This window comes from Periophthalmus magnuspinnatus, chromosome 20, assembly GCF_009829125.3.
Source record: "Periophthalmus magnuspinnatus isolate fPerMag1 chromosome 20, fPerMag1.2.pri, whole genome shotgun sequence".
NCBI classification, from domain to species: Eukaryota; Metazoa; Chordata; class Actinopteri; order Gobiiformes; family Gobiidae; genus Periophthalmus; species Periophthalmus magnuspinnatus.
The window spans coordinates 16,852,365-16,869,638 of NC_047145.1; the positions used below are offsets into that span (position 1 = coordinate 16,852,365).

Sequence of the window (17,274 nt, forward strand, 5' to 3'; positions counted from 1 at the left end):
ATGAAAAAATCAGCATATCCCCTTTGGAGCTTAAGAAAAACAGTTGTACATGTGTGGTGTGTAAGGCAAAGAACAGTGTGTTTTTCTGATGATTTTCATTTTCGCTTTATAACTGCTGTTAGGATGGACAAGCATAATAATTTATTTAACTTGTGCAATAATAAACATTTCAAAGCAGAATCTTCTTCAAGTTTGGAAAGCTTTTTTCTGTAATTGCCTAATTGCCAAACCAAAACATGGAAGTTTAGTTTTGCGAAATGCTTGTCATGCTTTTTAACAGTATTTATTTAACGTCACATGTACACACTTCTCCAGAAATACTCCCCTCTGACTCATTCCTCCAATTATGCCTCTCAAATGATAACTCCCAGACCGGTTTGTTGAAACTGCATTGCCAAGTTGAACAAAAGCATAAAACATGGTGGAAAATGACCCACATGTGGATCGCACAAGTTGGCACTGTCATGTCTTGCACAAACAGGATTGTTTTCGAGACTACCAGTGAGGCAAACAAATGTGTTTTTGTCAGGCAAATGAACAAGTCCTGGTGGCTGTAGATCATACAGTGAGTGTTTCTGACAGAGGAAACGCCATTCACCACAATTTACAGCCTGTATAAATATTGTCATCACTGCCCCGAAGAAGGATTTAACAGTACTGTCTCGCCCACTTTAATGCTCGGTAAAGTTTGTGAATCATCACCCCCACAACAAGACACATGGTCACATTTCATAACTTCATGAGAGGGTCTGGTTTACCTCAAGATCTCTGCAGACTTGGGCTTCTGTAAATTATTTTTCTGTTTGTTAAGTTTGTTTTTATACTGTTTTATATTTTGCTTGGTCAGTTCATTCTTAACAGGCTTATTTGGACAAAAGAGCTTGTATTAACTTTGTTTGTGTAGTAGTTTGTCTTGTGTGTCTGATAGTCAGCGGTGGAAGAAGAACTCAATTTGGTTATCTAAGTAAAAGTACAAATAGCGGGGCAAAGAAATACTCAAGTAAATGCAAAAGTGTCACATGAAAAAAATCTACATAAGTAAAAGTATTAAAGTACCTGTTTAAAAATGTACTTAAAGAGTATTTTGGTATTATAAGGCTTCAACTGCAGTGATTTTAATTTGTGCTGCATTTTGTTTAGCAGCAACAATTGGACCAGTCATTTTCTTTCTAGCTGTTTTATTAGCATATTTTTGTTTGCTCAAATTATGAACGTGTTAAAAAGAAATCCCTCAGTCTTCTCAGCAAGTCTCAAACAATAATGAAAAATACTTTTACTTTTCAATCCTGTTCAAAAATGGAGGAGTAGAAAGTAGAGATACAGTACCTGCTCTTAAATGCTCTGAAATACCTTTACTTTATTAAGTACCTGATAGTACCACGTAGGCTAGACATAAGGCGGCATTCGGGTCCTCTAAAGCATCTCACTTCTTGTCCTTTCACTACATCCATAAATCTCCTCTTTGAACTTCTTGTAGGTCTTATGCCTGCCAGTGTTCCTCCTGTGTTCTTCCATCCATATCCCACACTGAGTAACATCATTCCACCTCTGGGCATGCCAATCTGGCCCCAAGGGTATACCTTAAAAAACTTGACATAATAATCCTATCCATCCTGATAATGTCCCAAAAGACCTTCACTATGTTATGTTTCCAATTATACAACTGTCAAAAACATCAGACTATTAAGAAAAGTTAGTGTCAATAGCTGTATGACATGACTTGATGGATATGACTATGATTTTTTTTTTTTTTTAATATATCCAGAAGTTGAGAAGGACTTGGCCAAACTGGCGGAGGTGGGGAAGATGACCGCCCGTAGCTCCAATAACCCCCACAGCAGCCTGCTCCAGAACCCACTGCAGCACAGGACCCTCCCGGACACTCTGCCCCTCACCAGCCTCCTATCCCGTCCACAGTCTCCAGCCAGCAGCCTCTCCACCAAACCCAGCAGCACCGGCCTCTCATCCTTCAGCTCCAAACCCACCACGCTGGTCATGGGGCGGTCGCCTAGCAATCCCAGCAGCAGGACTCAAACTCCCAGAACCCCCAGCAGCCGACCTCTGACCCCAAATAGTTTACTGACACGTAGCAGTTTTAACCCCGGGGCCCATAAGGAGGTGACCTTCAGGAGGTCCAGGAGCAGACCTGTGACCCCCACCAGTCAGCCCATGCACCCCCGCCCACTTCTCACCCCACCAGGGCTCAGCACCACCGACAGCCTTGGAGCCAGCCTAAGGGCCTATCTGTCTGAGGTGAGGCAAACTTTTTACACACTTTTTACAGCTGTTATTATGATTCTTATACTGCGATTGAACCATATTACTTTCACAACTTTCACTGTTCTATTATGTGGTACATTAAACTGCTTTACAATTGCAGACCAAGCGATCCAACAATTTCCTCCTCATAATTTGGTGGATGCTTTCCCAGTATTCTTTTGCATTTTATTAGGTATAAAGCCAGAACTGAACACTTTAATATTGTGAGAAATTAATACTTGAACTTTTTTCTTTTGTATTTTTTGTATATTACATCAGTTTACAGACTAATGTGGGTTTGGTTATAATTTGGTAATACTGTAGATTTATCGAGAGGAATTAACAGTGGTGGGGGAGTGGGGTTTTTACAGGGTCTATTCCGATTATTTTCTATCTAGGGGGGCCCGTGTGTTCCTTCGTGTCTCGGGCCCTAAAAGGTCTTTGTACTGCCCTGGCTTTATTACAGTGATGCAGTATGACTCTGAGCAGGGATTGTGTAGTGTCAGTACAGTTGGCAGTAGTCAGCTCCAGTATCACACGTGTGCACACTTATCCCTCTGCTCCATCGTGTGGGGTTTGGGCCCGGTAGGTCTCTACAGTAGGATGTCATTTCACAGTGGAAAAATGAGTCTGGCATTAAAGGCAAACTTTGAATGGGGTTTAGTTCTTATAGGCCTTTCATGATCTACTTAACAGTGGTGCTATTAAATATGAGACCCTTTTGAAGGCCTTATTAATGCTGGGCAGGAATTTCTGTGTAGTTGTGTGACAGTTACACCAGCTGACACCTCATGAGATTATCCACCACACTGGAGAACCTTTTTATTAGGACCACCTGGACCTAAGTTCAAGAACAAACCGATACAAAACCATGAAACACAATTTTATAATATGTCAACCGTTTATATATATCATTTTAAAAGCTTCCATAAAAATCCACCTGAAACATTTTGGCTGTGCGCAATAGACAAAATGCTCTCTTGTTTTTTTTTCTCTTGGAATTCAATTTTTCATAGTTTCTGGGTTCATTTTTTTACAGCAATAACAAAACAACTTTTCATCTGTAAGTTATATAGTCTTTCTTCATTCTAAGCCATTTACCTTTTCTTGCTCAACATAATTTAATTTCAAATTGTTTTCTCTAATCCCTGACCCTTTGTCCCTTGTCAGCGTGAAAAAGGGGAGTTATTTTTCTAACCCAGTAACAACTCACTCTTCAAATCAGCACCAAAAAAAAAACCTAAATCTTTTTGAGAAGCCTGGGAAGCTTCCTTGACGTGATCTGGTGCCTCTACAGACGATGTGTGAAGGTGTTGTAGCAGTTCACTCTTGCGACTTTTCCATGTTTTAAAATGAAACCACATAGAGCTATATAAAGACTACATGCTCTACATCTCCTCTTTGTGATGTCTTGTTGCCAGGATGAGTTTTACCAGCAGTTGCAGGCCATCCGGCAGCCCTGGCGTATCCCCAGTGACACAGACAGTGACATCATGGACCCTCCGGAGCAGGACAGAAGTGAGTGACTCATTGCAATAATACTAGCATGACAAGTACTGCAATAAACGTTGACACGCTGGTATAATTTAGTGCCATATAAAGTGTAAGAGAAGGATTCAATATACCTCAAGTGAATAAGACGTGTGGGAGTTCAGGCATGACACATATTTAAACATTATTTCAAGTGCACATTTATATAGTACATGTAGACAGCAGTTAAATCTTATTGTGAGGTCATTGCGAAGACTACATCACTAATAAACTGTTATACGAAGAGAAGAAGTATGGATGGGTTTCCACAAGTGAATGGGGGATATGGGGGATGATGTTGTTCAGGGGTAAATGCCGTGCTATTAAACCGCAAATGTATCTAAAAATAAGACGATATCTAAACACTATTAAAGGGCTAAACTCTATTAAACTGATGCTAATTAGACTCAACATCATTAGCATCTCCTTCTGGCTGGAGTTAGATTATTTTCCCTATCTCGCAATAACACTAGTTCCATATGTTCTTGTGGTAGCGTGTAGCTAGATTTGTTAGATTACTTAACTTGCGCTGTATGTAACTGGAGATCTGCCACATGCTTGTTTCCATGGTGATGTTATTGCTTTGCCTGAAACATTGTGTGGTATTAAGCAAGCCTATATTATATTTATTCAATTACAGAAGTTTTTACTGCAAAATAAATAGTACATTGAACAGTATGTATTCTTATTATGAATGGCTATGTTACCTTTCCATAGATCTGAGCTGTAACTTAACCAGGTAGAGTGCCATCTCTTTGTCTTCTACCTTACTATACGTTTCAAACAACCAATGCAATCAGCAAGAAATACATATCCCACTCGGCGTAGTCAACCACTCTACTTACACGTTCTTTACAAACTGGTACAGTAGGTTATCTAAAAATCACATAAGCGTTTTTCAGAATTCCTCAACTTTCCATACTAATCAGAACCTGTTGCTGCTGTAATGAAATGCGTCCAAAAACCATGTCATAATCCAAATAATCTTCCATATTTAGTCAAGCTTGTCATAGCAAACAAAACATCATCATCTGCTGTTTAAAGTGATACAGATGTTCTAATGAAACGGACGACTACACGGGACACTGCAAACCAAAACTTCACTCACACAAATCTGTCACATGGAGCTGTACTCACTCAAGGACCTGCTATTTGCCAGATGTATATCAAGACAATGGGTGGTTACATTTGCTAATAGCCTCTGGGGGCCTGCTCTAAGGCTTTGACAACAGAAGAGAGTTTGAGGTGGTTCTACTGACAGAGTGAGAGAGAGAAAGGGACAATGACAAAAAAAAAGAGTCGACAGCCGCAAGACGTGACAAAAGGCTGTGTAGCGTGAGAGGAGCGCTGCAGCCCGCTCACTGGATACGTTTCATCTGACTCTGTGTTTTAAGCATGCTGGGATATTCAAAGTCTTTTTTTTATTTATTTATTTTTATCGGCCTTTCATGATAAGCCAAAGAGAAAATGAACACAAAGACCAACATAAATTCACCTTGTAAATATGACAAGCTGTATCAATTCATCGCATAGCATGTGTTTGATTTTAGATCAAGAAATGTTGCATACAGCCTCGTAATGATGTTAGCTGCAACACTGACAACAGAAACAATAAGTGGATTCTAATTTTAGTATTTTGCATTTTTAGTTCACATCTTTCTCAGGGATACTTTTTCGATTTATTGTGCTGATTTAATGTTTGAATTAGCATTAACATAATAGACTTTTGTGATCTGGCACCCAAATGTATTGTGACAACAGCAAAATCAGGAGCAAACAACGCTAGTTCCTGTTAGTCTATAAACTAGGACTTTTGTCTAATCACACATACCACAGAAGGAGATGAAAGCCGACTTCTCACTTTCTCTCTAAACCTCAACAATCTGGAGAACATTCTAACATAGAAGTAGGCCTGTCACGATAACATATTTTGAAGTTTGATATATTGCTCAAGTAAATATAAATATTGAAAGTAATAATTGCCACTGACCAATAATCCAAAAGCAGATTTAAACCACAAAAACTATTCTAAATGTACAATGTTGTTAACAAATCATAAGCTGCAATAAATAAATATCAGAAAGAAACAGTTTTGTACTTAATTTGCATCTCTAATGAGTCATAGAAATTATTAATTCAACCTTTTATGGCTCAAATCATTATCATATAGCCAAAAATAATCAGAAATATCTCAGTAGTACAAAGAAAATGTACACATGATAAATATTGTTCCAAAAGTCAATATAGAAATTATCATGGTAGGCCAATGTAGAAGGGATTCTATCATTTTTGCAGTTTTTAAAAATATATTTTTTCTTTTGCAGGTGGTGCACAAGATGCTAACAAAAGATCAGTCTTTTCAGGTGTGTATTTTACGTAACGCTGTGTCTCTATTTAAAGGTAACCATCTGCACCATAGGCCACGAGAACCATACCATGTTATGACTTCTACTAATGCAACCTTTAGTTTAGCCCGTCTTAGTCTATGACCTCATTTTGTAGGGACCCAAATAACTACCACCAAGTAAACCTTTTACAGTATATGCTTCCCCACCTTTATTTATGGTCCGTATATTTTGACCCCTGAGGCTAAACGCAGGGCACAGCGGCTCTGGCTCCTGATTGGTCCAGCCTTTTCATTTGCCTGGTTCCATTATGTCACTCGGTTTTGTGGAGTTTACATGCAGCAGACAGCGTCAAACTCTCAGCGTCAACATTTGGTGGAGAAGAGAGAAAGTCTGTCTGGTCTGAGGCTGTCTGCGGTCCCTCTTCTTGTGGTTCTGGAGGTGCCCACAGTTCCCAGCGTCACCATGCCAGTCTGGAGGGAGATCTGAGGAAAGAACTGCTGCTGCTAGTGGCTTTTTGCGTGTTTTTAGGTATCAGGGTGTCCAAAGCATCGCCACGGCAACACTAACTCCAAAACCAAAATGTATTGCTTTGGAACGCTCATTAAGCTCATTTTCCAGTTCATGTTTGTTCAAATATTAAATAGCAGCTTTAATGTTTTTGCCTTACTTATTATTCCTATTAGTGGTTATTTGAGCTTTGGTTACTAGGCGACTGATGTTGTTTCTCTTTCATTTTGACAGGAATTGGTGACTGGTGACGAAGACCAACGACCCAATCAATTACAATTATGCAAAACCACTGGACATTTTGAATATATGTATAGAGAATTATTTTTATAGCTCACATGAATGAATACAAAATGATTGTATACTTTTTCACAGATATTTCATAGATTGTACTGTAAGGGTATGATTCTAATGTGAAAGTATAGGATATTCTATTTATTTTTGTTCGCTCTGTAGCATGCTATCAGACTTCCATTTCCAGAGGCAGATGCATTTAGTTGTTGACTGAAGTCCAGTCTGTGTGTGCTTATAGTGAGGGCAGCACATTTCTGTTAAGGAGTGGCTGTCACAACATGTATACTCTGGACAATAATGAATGCTATGAAATAAAATGATATGGTCTGGAAACAATGTGAGCTCATCTATAACAGATTTTTGGCTCTCGTTGTTCATTTATCTTTGTCCCCTTGTGTCTGTTGAAGATGAACTGAAGATGCTTGGAGTCAGCAACTGGACAGCGGCTGAGTCAACATATAAGATGTTCTAAAACTGGTAAAGGACCTTAGAATTTACCTTGCACTTTAAACTCATACAAAATTAAACTTCATATATTTTTTAATTGGCATAACTTTTACTATTTACAGTGGTATGAAAATTACCATAATAGACCAGCTAGCTCACTGTGTCTCAAAGCTAATAGTCACTTTTATTAAAATCGGAAAACACAATAAATACCAAATTATTTTTATATGTAGAATACTTCATTTTGTGGTGTTGTTTTAATATTTATTATGCCTCAAAATTAGCATTAGCGTTGGCATTGAGACACTAACATCTCTCTTTCTGTTCTTCAGTGAAGTATTCATTTTATTTGTCTCATGTTTAGCATCTTGTCAGTGACATCCACCCACAGCTCCCTGTCCACTTTAAATATTTATTCATTTTAACGTGACTTTGCAAAAACCGCATACAGATACAATTGGACAGGAAGTAGTGACGCTAACAGTGAGGTTGCCGGGCGATGTTGTGCACAAAGCCAATTCAGTTGTTCACCTACATCTGACAATATAGATGTAATACCTTGATATGTTTTAACAATAACTGCTGTCTTCATCAGAAATGTGACATGTCTTAACAGCCCAAGGAACCTGTCAGGTTTATCGGACTGACCATGGCCTCTGCTCGTCAGTGGTTGTTAGAGAAGTGTGTCCAAGGTGCGAAAGAGTTGGCAAGTTCCCTTGTCTTGCTTCACTGTCTCATTCCCTGATCTCTTTTGCATCTGGGTTTGTATTTATTGGATTCTTGGTTGATGGTCCATGCATTATCTGAGTCTATAGCTTGGTTGATCCATTTGCAGTGATCTCAGATGGCACATGATATCTGACAAAGGCGTAAGTTATTGTCAAAACATGTCAAAGTGATCATTTCTTACCTATAATAAGGGATGTATGAGTCTGATATAGATGAACAACTACATTATTCTACTAAAAAGACAAGATGAATATTCCTAATCTATTGTAAAGACTTCAACCTCCACTGAATTACTCCATTCATATGTGAAAATGTTTTTGCCGCTGAGTCACCTCGACCTCAAAATGGTGTACTAGAGAGATCTCAAAAATAGGCACATTTTAGAATGATTGGAGACATTGTTCAGACAAGCATTGAGTGACTTGAGTTTGATGTTGTAAGGCAGTGTACCCAGCGAGAATGCACAGTGCCACAGGGAGGGCATGCAGACACCACTCAGAGAGATCCTTTGCCATCGTGGCCCTGCTGGATTTCAATAACAGAGACTAAATAGAAACTGTCATAAAAACCAAAGCAGAGTGTTAAAAAGAGGCCATGTTTAATCTAGGCTGCAATCCATCTGACTTTGGGTTTGTGCTCATAATATGGCGCTGACAGACGCACACATTTATGCTGCATGGATGACTCCAAACCTCCAGTCTTTTGGTTGGGCACAGATTGGTAAAACTGTGGTTGTCTGAGTGTCACCATGATGACGTCAGCAGCAGCGCACCTTGGACATCTTGGTCAAGCCTGAATAATCGTGGGCCGTCTCTGTAAACATTGCCAAAAAAGTCTAAAGCTTACGTGGTACAGTCATTTTAATTTCTCCAAAGGGATTTATGTGAAAGTGTGCACTTCTTACCCCGGTCCTATAAAACACTGTATATGGACAGATATCCTTGTGCTTCAGCAGATCTTGTACTCACGAGAGAAGGATGTGGTTTATGAAAATATGGAAGAATGCGAACACGGCATAAATGGGTCTCTGTGGAGCCTTGATGATATAATCTTTATATTCCTATAAACAATATTTCCTGACAGAAAAAGGAAATGTCTTGCATCACATATTAAAATCATTATGTTTTATATTCTGAACAGTGGAAAGCTTTTGGGAACGTATCTGCTCTTTTCACAAATCAAGACACTAATTCATTTTATACTATCAATATTTTCTCTGAGTTCACTTGTTGCTTAAAACCTCTCATCAGTGAGTTTAGAAAAAAAACTTGACGAGGAGTTTTAGAATAAGCCCAAAGATTGTGTGACTTGAATTACTGCCACAGATGTCGGGCGGGTTTTGTACTGTGTGTTTTAATGAATGTATCAGATGAATGGCTTGATCTCCCTCTGTCTTCACCACAACTGCCACAGTATCACATGTCCGACTAAAGCCATATGCAGAGGAGGAAAGTAGGTTCTTCTGTTGTGGGTGTATTAACACAAACCTATTGTAGTAAAATAAATGTTAGTATACTAATTAATTATGCCAATATTTGACTTATATTAGTATTAGTACAAGTTAGTATAAAGTTTTTATTTTGGCAGTAAAAAGGCCAGCTGAAGTAGTAGTAAGTAGTAATGTAGTGGTAAAGTAAGTTAATGTAAATTTTAATATTATTATACACCTAAATGTACTTTGAAATGCAGTACTTTATTAAATGCATGCCAAGTGGGAACTGTTTTCCATTGCAGGAGATAAGTCACTTTAATCATGTACAAACAGATATACCAAAACTGTTTAATTTCCAGAGTGTTTATTGCATTGCGTTTATTCATAATCTCTGCAGAGGCCACCCATAAACAACAGCAAGCCTGACTGGGAGATCTGGACCACCATCAATGGTCACCAGTGCACTGCCCCTGCCCTGCCCCACATCTTAATTTACAACTCAGCAATGTGGACTCCTCCTTCATAAGCACACATGGGCCCCTATATAAATCCATGTGGAAGGGAGTCTGCTTTGATGCTATCAGAAGTAACTATCCTTTGCCTTTCTAAATGACAAATATAGTAGACTTATGACTGTAAAAATGGTTTAAATGGCTACACTTTCTGTATTCCAAACAGCGTAGTGGAGTGTGTAATTATGGAGAAGCTTCATATTAAGGTTTGAACCACCCGGGGAGCTTTGTGCGGCTGTGTTTTATATGGTGACTGTCAGTGAAAACATAACAATCTGGGTTTGTTTTCCTCGTTCATTGAAGTTGTGGACTGCTGTGCTGCCTCTAAAACAAATGGAATCAATGCATTTTTCTTGAATTACTAATTTATTCAAGTCAGGCAAGAGTAACTGGATATAGTTACTGTTTAGAATTTAAACAATATTTTCCAAGTCATGCTAGTCCTGTTACGTGTGATATTCATATTTCACTTATCCTGAGATCGCCTGGGATCCAGAATACACACTTCTTCAATACTTGATGTGAGTCTAGTCGTTGGTGAAACTCCGTTTTCAAAAGGGCACAATTGACAGGTGGATTAGCCAATCAGGGACGAGCATGATCCGTCCGTATTGGAAAACATAAAGGAAAAAAATGTCACAGGGAGCTGAAAAATATTGCAGATTTCTGCATAATCAATGGGCGAAGCACTAAACTCTATTAATCTGAGGTGAGATAAATGTGACTTTATTTGTAAATCATAGGTGACCAATGAGCTCCTTCATTTCACGTGTCACTGAAAAAAAAACATCTGACTGCACGATCGCAGTTGACCAGAGACACAACAGTGGATGTGGAGACCCGACTGATGCCAATCTGGATAAAAAAAATAAAGAGATACCATTCTGGATTTTCCAAGCAAATCTAGAGAGCAAACACAACCTTGAAATTCGAGAGAAGATGGAAATGGGTGCACTGAAAAAACTGGGTGTGAAGTAGTGATTTTTAGAGACAAATTTATGTTTATAATGTAGTGGAATGGAAGATACATGCTGAAACATACTATTATTGATTTCGAATTTAAAGAGCTAGACTTTTTTCCAAAATGGAGAAATTAATTGAGAACATTTTTGCAGGCTATTTCTTCCATCTTGTATTTCATAGCCTTCATGTGTTGTGACGTGAAGCCAGCCAAAACATATTGGTGAACCCACCGAGTCTGCTCTCTGTCATTGTTTTTAGAGTTGTTCTTGGAATCAAGTTTGTGATGACAGCAAAGTCGTACTCGTGTTTTCCATCAAATCTTTTCATCTGGTTCTGCACCACTGAACTCACTGGTCTATTATTACCAAACTAGACTTTGGTATTCAAGCCCATAGCAACTGCTGATTGCCGAGAAACAGTAGGCTGTAGACCTTTCTATGGACTACGGCTGATGACAAGGTTTTAGTAGTTTAAATTAAGCAAGAAAAAAAATAAACTACTGTATTTAGCCAATGTATTATTTTATCTAGTCTTTTGTTAATTATGTTGCATTTGATGATTTATGAACCAAGAACTAAAACTTTCCAAATTCTGCATGTTGTGAAAATAACCAAGCAAATAACACATCCTTTTCAACTTTTAACATAATCTGACTTTATTGAGCTGCTCATTCTATTGGGTTACAAATTGTTACGTCACCTGTACAGATGTAAGCCCCGCCCACCAATTACCAATGAGCACAAATGAGTAAACAGGTGTTCTGTGTCCACTCAAGACCAAGTATGCAGGCATGTGCCAAGGTGATGTTTACAGTGATGTTTACTCAGAAAGTCCAGTTTTACAGCAGAAAGACAATCAGTTAGGTTGAAATACGTATGTCAAATGTCACGGATCGGCAGAACAGGAACAGAACACTTCACAACTTTGAAGCGATCAATGGTTCCATAAGGACAACTTGAAGAAGCTCTGCTCAAAGGTAAGTTACAGGAATTGTGTTTTTACCAAGTCAATGGCGCTGTTTGTTTTTTTTGTTTTTTTTTTACTAATATCTGATGGCTTACATTTCTTGACTTGAGGGGCCACTGCGCTATGTTGACATGCACTTGAGTTATGTTTGGAGTAGGCTGTTTAATTTAGGCCGAAATTTACATCTTTTTCCTGTTAAACTGTATTTGAAATGCACTTCATCAAAAAGGGAGCATCTGTATTCTATTTTGAGACCATGCAGCCGAAATTAAAATAATTCGTTGACCATCACTACACCAACCGTGTAAACCAAAGATATCCATCAATGTTGTGTGGCTTACTGAGGTCTTTGGTTTTGGACAGGCTTACAAACTGTGAAAAACAAGTTGTTGAAATATTTCTGTCCTTTTTCACTGAAATGAAAATATTTCTTGTGAAAAAGTGAAAAGATGTTCTCATTTATATCACACGCTTCTATTTGGTTATGGATAAACACTTTTATTAGTGTTTTATTGGAAGGGAATATAAGCCAGTAAAAGTTATCTTGACCTGGCGTTTTCAGTGTATTTGTGAGAGATGCAAAAGAACACAGTATTTTGAAGTGTTTGGTCTGTGTCTCCTTTTGGCTATAAACCATTTTTCTGGGCCTGGTTCTGGTCAGGTCTCCAGACTCTTGGGGACCATTTCAAAAGCCAGGCAGGCTGAGTGTTACATATTGGTGGTTATATGGTGGTTTAGACTTAGACCTGGGTCAAATGAATCATCCTGTCTTCATATGCAATGTCTTATTTTGGTCCTGGAGGGCTTAGTTCTCATATTAGCTGAATTGAAATTTTGGGATCTAATCTTGGTCTGTGGTGCACCATGTCTTGGATAAGTTTCCTGTAGTTGAGTGTGGAGTAAAACAATATTCTTGCAGGAAGTCAAATGGTTTGTAGTATTAACCTATTGATTTGTGTATACCTGTGATGTCCAAAAGTTTTTTTTAGTTTTTTTTTTTTTTAGATCTCCTACAGTAGTCACGCAATCCTGGTATGCGCCTCCAAACTCTGCACTGGCAGTGGTCGTGGCTGAGAATCCCATAGAAACTAACAGTGTCTGCCACAATTCAAATTTACTGGAGTTTCAGAGATTATGGATTATTATTGCACACCGGGATGTACACATTGTCTGAGCCTTTTAAGATCTGCATTCATGGTAGAAGTGGAAGACCCTTTTTGAAGACATGAGGTGTCCAGATATTACTGAGTTAAGACGAAATCTACGCAATCTATACTCTTTAAAATCACACCCATGTCAGAAAATGGCTTATTTCCTTAAAACACAGTTAACCTATTACAGAGATCCACTTATGTGACTGTTAATTATCCTTAAAATCACTACTGAACAGCTTTGTGTAAATAAAACTTCAAACATTCTAAGATGTTTGGCCAAAATCACCCAGTAAATAGTCTTATTACATCCAATGAAAGGTCCAATCAGGGTGTCCGCTTAACCCATAACATGGAACCGATACCCAGTTCAGAAAAATTTTCAGTATCGGCACTGATATTTGATACCAGTATTGGTATCGGTGCATCCCTACTTAACATTGGCTATCCATCAACTGTGTCAGTGTAGTGTGAGCTCTTTATTCTACATTTTGTGCATTTTTTCTTACTCTGTTCTCTGAGTAAAAAGGTTTTTGGTTCAGTTCTGTGACATTAATGTAACTTTAAATTGTTGATACCTTAACAGCATAAGCGTTGATTTGGCACATTGTCTGTGATGATGGGGCAAAGATGCCTACATAACCACAGGAGGCAGAATTTACAAGTACAAACCTGTGTTTTACTGTTACTGGCATTTCCAACCGCAGTTTCCAACTCACTATTCCTAATACAATCACTCGGGATGACTAACTTTTCCTCAAATTTGGATGGATATCACAACCTCTCATTGCTCCCATCACTTTGTAACCCAATGAGTGATTTAAGCAGTTTAGCCTGTAGCTGTCCCGCACAGAGCCGCGGTGAGAGGTAGGAATAATAACTAAACATTTGATTTGGCTTGCACTTGTATGTCCATGTTATTTCATCAGGACTCAGAGGGACATACATTGCATACAAGGGTGAGGTCCAACGATGATGCAGTTACTGGCCATTTGGGAGAGGAGGAGCTTCCTGATCAGCTTTGTTCAATAACCTCTAAATCTGGGTCCACAGGACACCGGAGGATGTCTTTACTGGAGCCAAAACCCAGTGAGAGAGTTCAGCTGCTGCACACCTGCTGCTCCATCTGCTCCCCTTCACTTGTACCTGGGCAGACCTGAGAGTTTTTTATATTAGTAAGTGGTATCCAGAATTAGGCTGTATTTAAAAAAAAAAATAATAATAATAATAAAAAAGCCTTTGTTGCAATTTTCCATATAAGATTATAATTTAATTTTCAGTTTGTTCCTAAATGCATGGGATTCTTGTATTTGTATATATGTTTGTAGAGGCCCAGAGAGCAGCAGGTTAGGCTAGCTACATTTTCTGCTGGATATTTTGTTGCCTTTGTAATTCGGTGATTGTTAGAATTGTTGAAAAAGAGCTCAAACTTTGAAGCTGAAGCGAGTCCAAACAAAATGATTTAAATTGAATCTGGACTCAGACTTCAAATTACCTTAATAAAAGAGCCTGCACACCGCCAGACATCCCATTATCACAGTTTGTGGTTCTTAGTAAGATCAAATGACTCGTCACAATCTAAACTATTTGTTTAGTCCTCTTTCTCAGTCACAAAAATGACGTTGTTTCCCCTCATCAAACCTAAATGCTGCCAAAAAGCCTGATCTGTATTTCCCAGCAAAGCAACACGAAGTGGAACTATTCAGAGGTCATGAAACATTAGCCGCGGCTCCCAGCAGCTGAAGCGTGATGGACGCTCTGGAACATTAACAAGTCACATTCTGTTTTTGAAGATGGAGTTTGTCATTTGCTTAAGATGTTAGCGGTATTGACGTGCAATGAGAGTGAAATCCCCAAAGCAAGGATCAGGTTTTATATGTGACTCATCTGACTGTTGTTCTGGCTGTACAAAGCAATTTCCATTTTCAGGGTTTCACTTTTATGACTTTAAACAAGCTGTGATTAGATGTGTATAGCAGCTGTCTCAAGGAGAGTTTCCCTTAACGCTTTTTTATCTTGAGTTGTAAATTTGACATTTATTTAAATTGAGTACCTTGAAACCTCAATACTCTTGTAATGTACACTTTAATTTTACCAACTACTGCTCAAAGGAAGTGTGTCAGAGGGGTGCACAGCAGGTAGGCCACCTCAGTCACTCCTCAATAGACTGGTCTGTGCAGTTCTGCTGTGTTAGCCTCTTATTAGACGTGAACCACAAAGATCTAAACCCACACGCACTAAACTGGTCCAGCCTGTTAAATTTCAGACCACAGGTTTGATCTATGTATTGTGTAGCATGAGGCTTTAATGGTAAATGATCTCACTGGAGTCTGCCTGAGAAGGGTCGGGCAAATAAAAAGTACCTTTGTATCCAAAGAAACCTGATGTAAATACACAAACATCATTACTTCATAGATCACTTGATGCTTTTTTTTTTTTTGGTGAACCGCATAGTTTGCTATATTTCTATTGGGAATTTTAGTGTCTTGTTATTGCTACACAATAGTTTTTTTCTTTTCTTTGTTGGGTTTTTTATTTGTTTGGAGAAAAAAAAATCTTTGTTTTTAACCACAGCAAATCATCTTTCATCTTGTTGTCACAATTCTAAAATTTCAAACTAAATTTTGAAGCTCTGCACACGATACAGAGTTCCATACAACAATCATAATGAAACCACTTAAGACAACAGAATGCAATTTCCAATACAAAACATTTGTAGTTTATTTTAATAGTTTTCAAGGACACAAGTCTGGCCATTTGTGATTTTGAAACTTACTGCTATGAGTCTAGTTTGGATAAAGGTTTTAGTACTGTATGAACTGTTTTGAAGACCCTCTCCACATACCCACATTTTGGGCTGGTGGTATATTTAGTGCACCTGTGCTGTAGTGGACTGTGGAACATATACTTGAACTAGAGCCCAAAGCAGGCTGATCTTTTAAGTCATGTGCTAATCTTAAAATCCCATTGTCATATCCTTTAGTCCAGCACATAAACATTTATTACAGGGTGATTGGTTTAAGATTGTGGTTTACATTTTCTTTTCTCTCTTCATCTAATACTTCCATTACAAGAGCTGCAGCCTGTGACTCATCCATTGTCTGTTTCTTCATCTGACAAAGGCTCCCAGCAGAAAGCCCCTATTTCATATTTATGTCACTTTCTGGCTCCTTTTGAAGAGTCAAAGCGAGTTTTATTTCAACAGATAATTGATAACTTAAACTTGTAATTGGAGTGTTTCCCTGTGATGTCAATAAAACATTATAGTTGGACTTTGTGGCGTGCTCACAAACTGTTCATTTACACGCTATAATCAGTACCGGTGCTATTCTTTTGTCTAAATATGACTCCATGTGCTTGGTAATGGTTTGAGTTTTTAAGATGCAGCTTAATGCAAAGGTCTTCAGAATCCGTCAGGGGGGATGAGGTCAGTCTGAGCAGGTTGAATTGTGCCAGTTCTCCACAAGAGGGCATAGACGGTGTTGCTGTAGGGGACTAACTCCTCTTGGACATGGCATTGGAACATTAAGTAATCCTTCATAAACTGTATGTCAACTGCAATATGTGCAAGTGGAAATCAAACTCATTTCATAAATTACTTCACATTCTCAACATGATTAAATATGGAGTAGTGTTACAACTCTAGAATATCAAACTCTGCACAAAATTGATTCTAAATAAAAGGATTTTTACTTGCTTTTGATGCCACATTTTCAACAGTTTTTGCATCATCGTGAGGTCTTTAAAAAAAATCTATACCAGTATCTTTCTGTGTAATCCCGTCAATCATCCAGGCACGATCCATAGTAAAAGTTAATCTGTCAGCTAAACTGAAGAAGCAGCTTGGATGAGCAGCGATCGTATTTATTTTTATTTTTTTCACTATATAACAGTATTTATACTTCCTCAAATAGTTTTAGTGTTGATTGTTTTGTTTTTTTTAATCTTATACAAATCAGGTTCACATTACTGCAGCGTATGTTCAGTCATATAGCCTCATAATGAACATTTTTAAGTTCCAGTATGTTCTCCGGGTCCTGAAAGTCACACCTGTCATTTCTAACTAGTTCATTTGCTGCTTGGTGTACTTTAATGCTGATAAGATTTCAGCTGTAGAAGGTTGAATTAAACTAAAA

At 38.3% G+C, this 17,274-nt stretch overlaps 2 protein-coding genes across 6 annotated transcripts in view; both read left to right on the plus strand.

Annotated features, from left to right (window-relative positions):
* Positions 1-7,278, plus strand: part of c20h8orf34 (chromosome 20 C8orf34 homolog) — a 53,751-nt gene extending 46,473 nt beyond the window's left edge. Inside the window, exons 12-15 of the mRNA XM_033986179.2 lie at positions 1,766-2,253; positions 3,681-3,777; positions 6,114-6,152; positions 6,879-7,278. Coding sequence (XP_033842070.1) covers positions 1,766-2,253; positions 3,681-3,777; positions 6,114-6,152; positions 6,879-6,895 — 641 coding nt within the window. The 3' untranslated portion in view covers positions 6,896-7,278. The remainder of the gene's footprint in view (positions 1-1,765; positions 2,254-3,680; positions 3,778-6,113; positions 6,153-6,878) is intronic.
* A 4,478-nt stretch (positions 7,279-11,756) lies between these two features.
* sulf1 (sulfatase 1) overlaps positions 11,757-17,274 on the plus strand; it is a 62,423-nt gene continuing 56,905 nt past the window's right edge. For 4 of the 5 annotated variants that reach the window (XM_055230131.1, XM_055230134.1, XM_055230136.1 and 1 more), the window contains exon 1: positions 11,757-11,997. The gene's annotated coding sequence lies outside the window, so the exon portion shown is untranslated. The remainder of the gene's footprint in view (positions 11,998-17,274) is intronic. The other variant, XM_055230133.1, reaches the window with a different exon arrangement.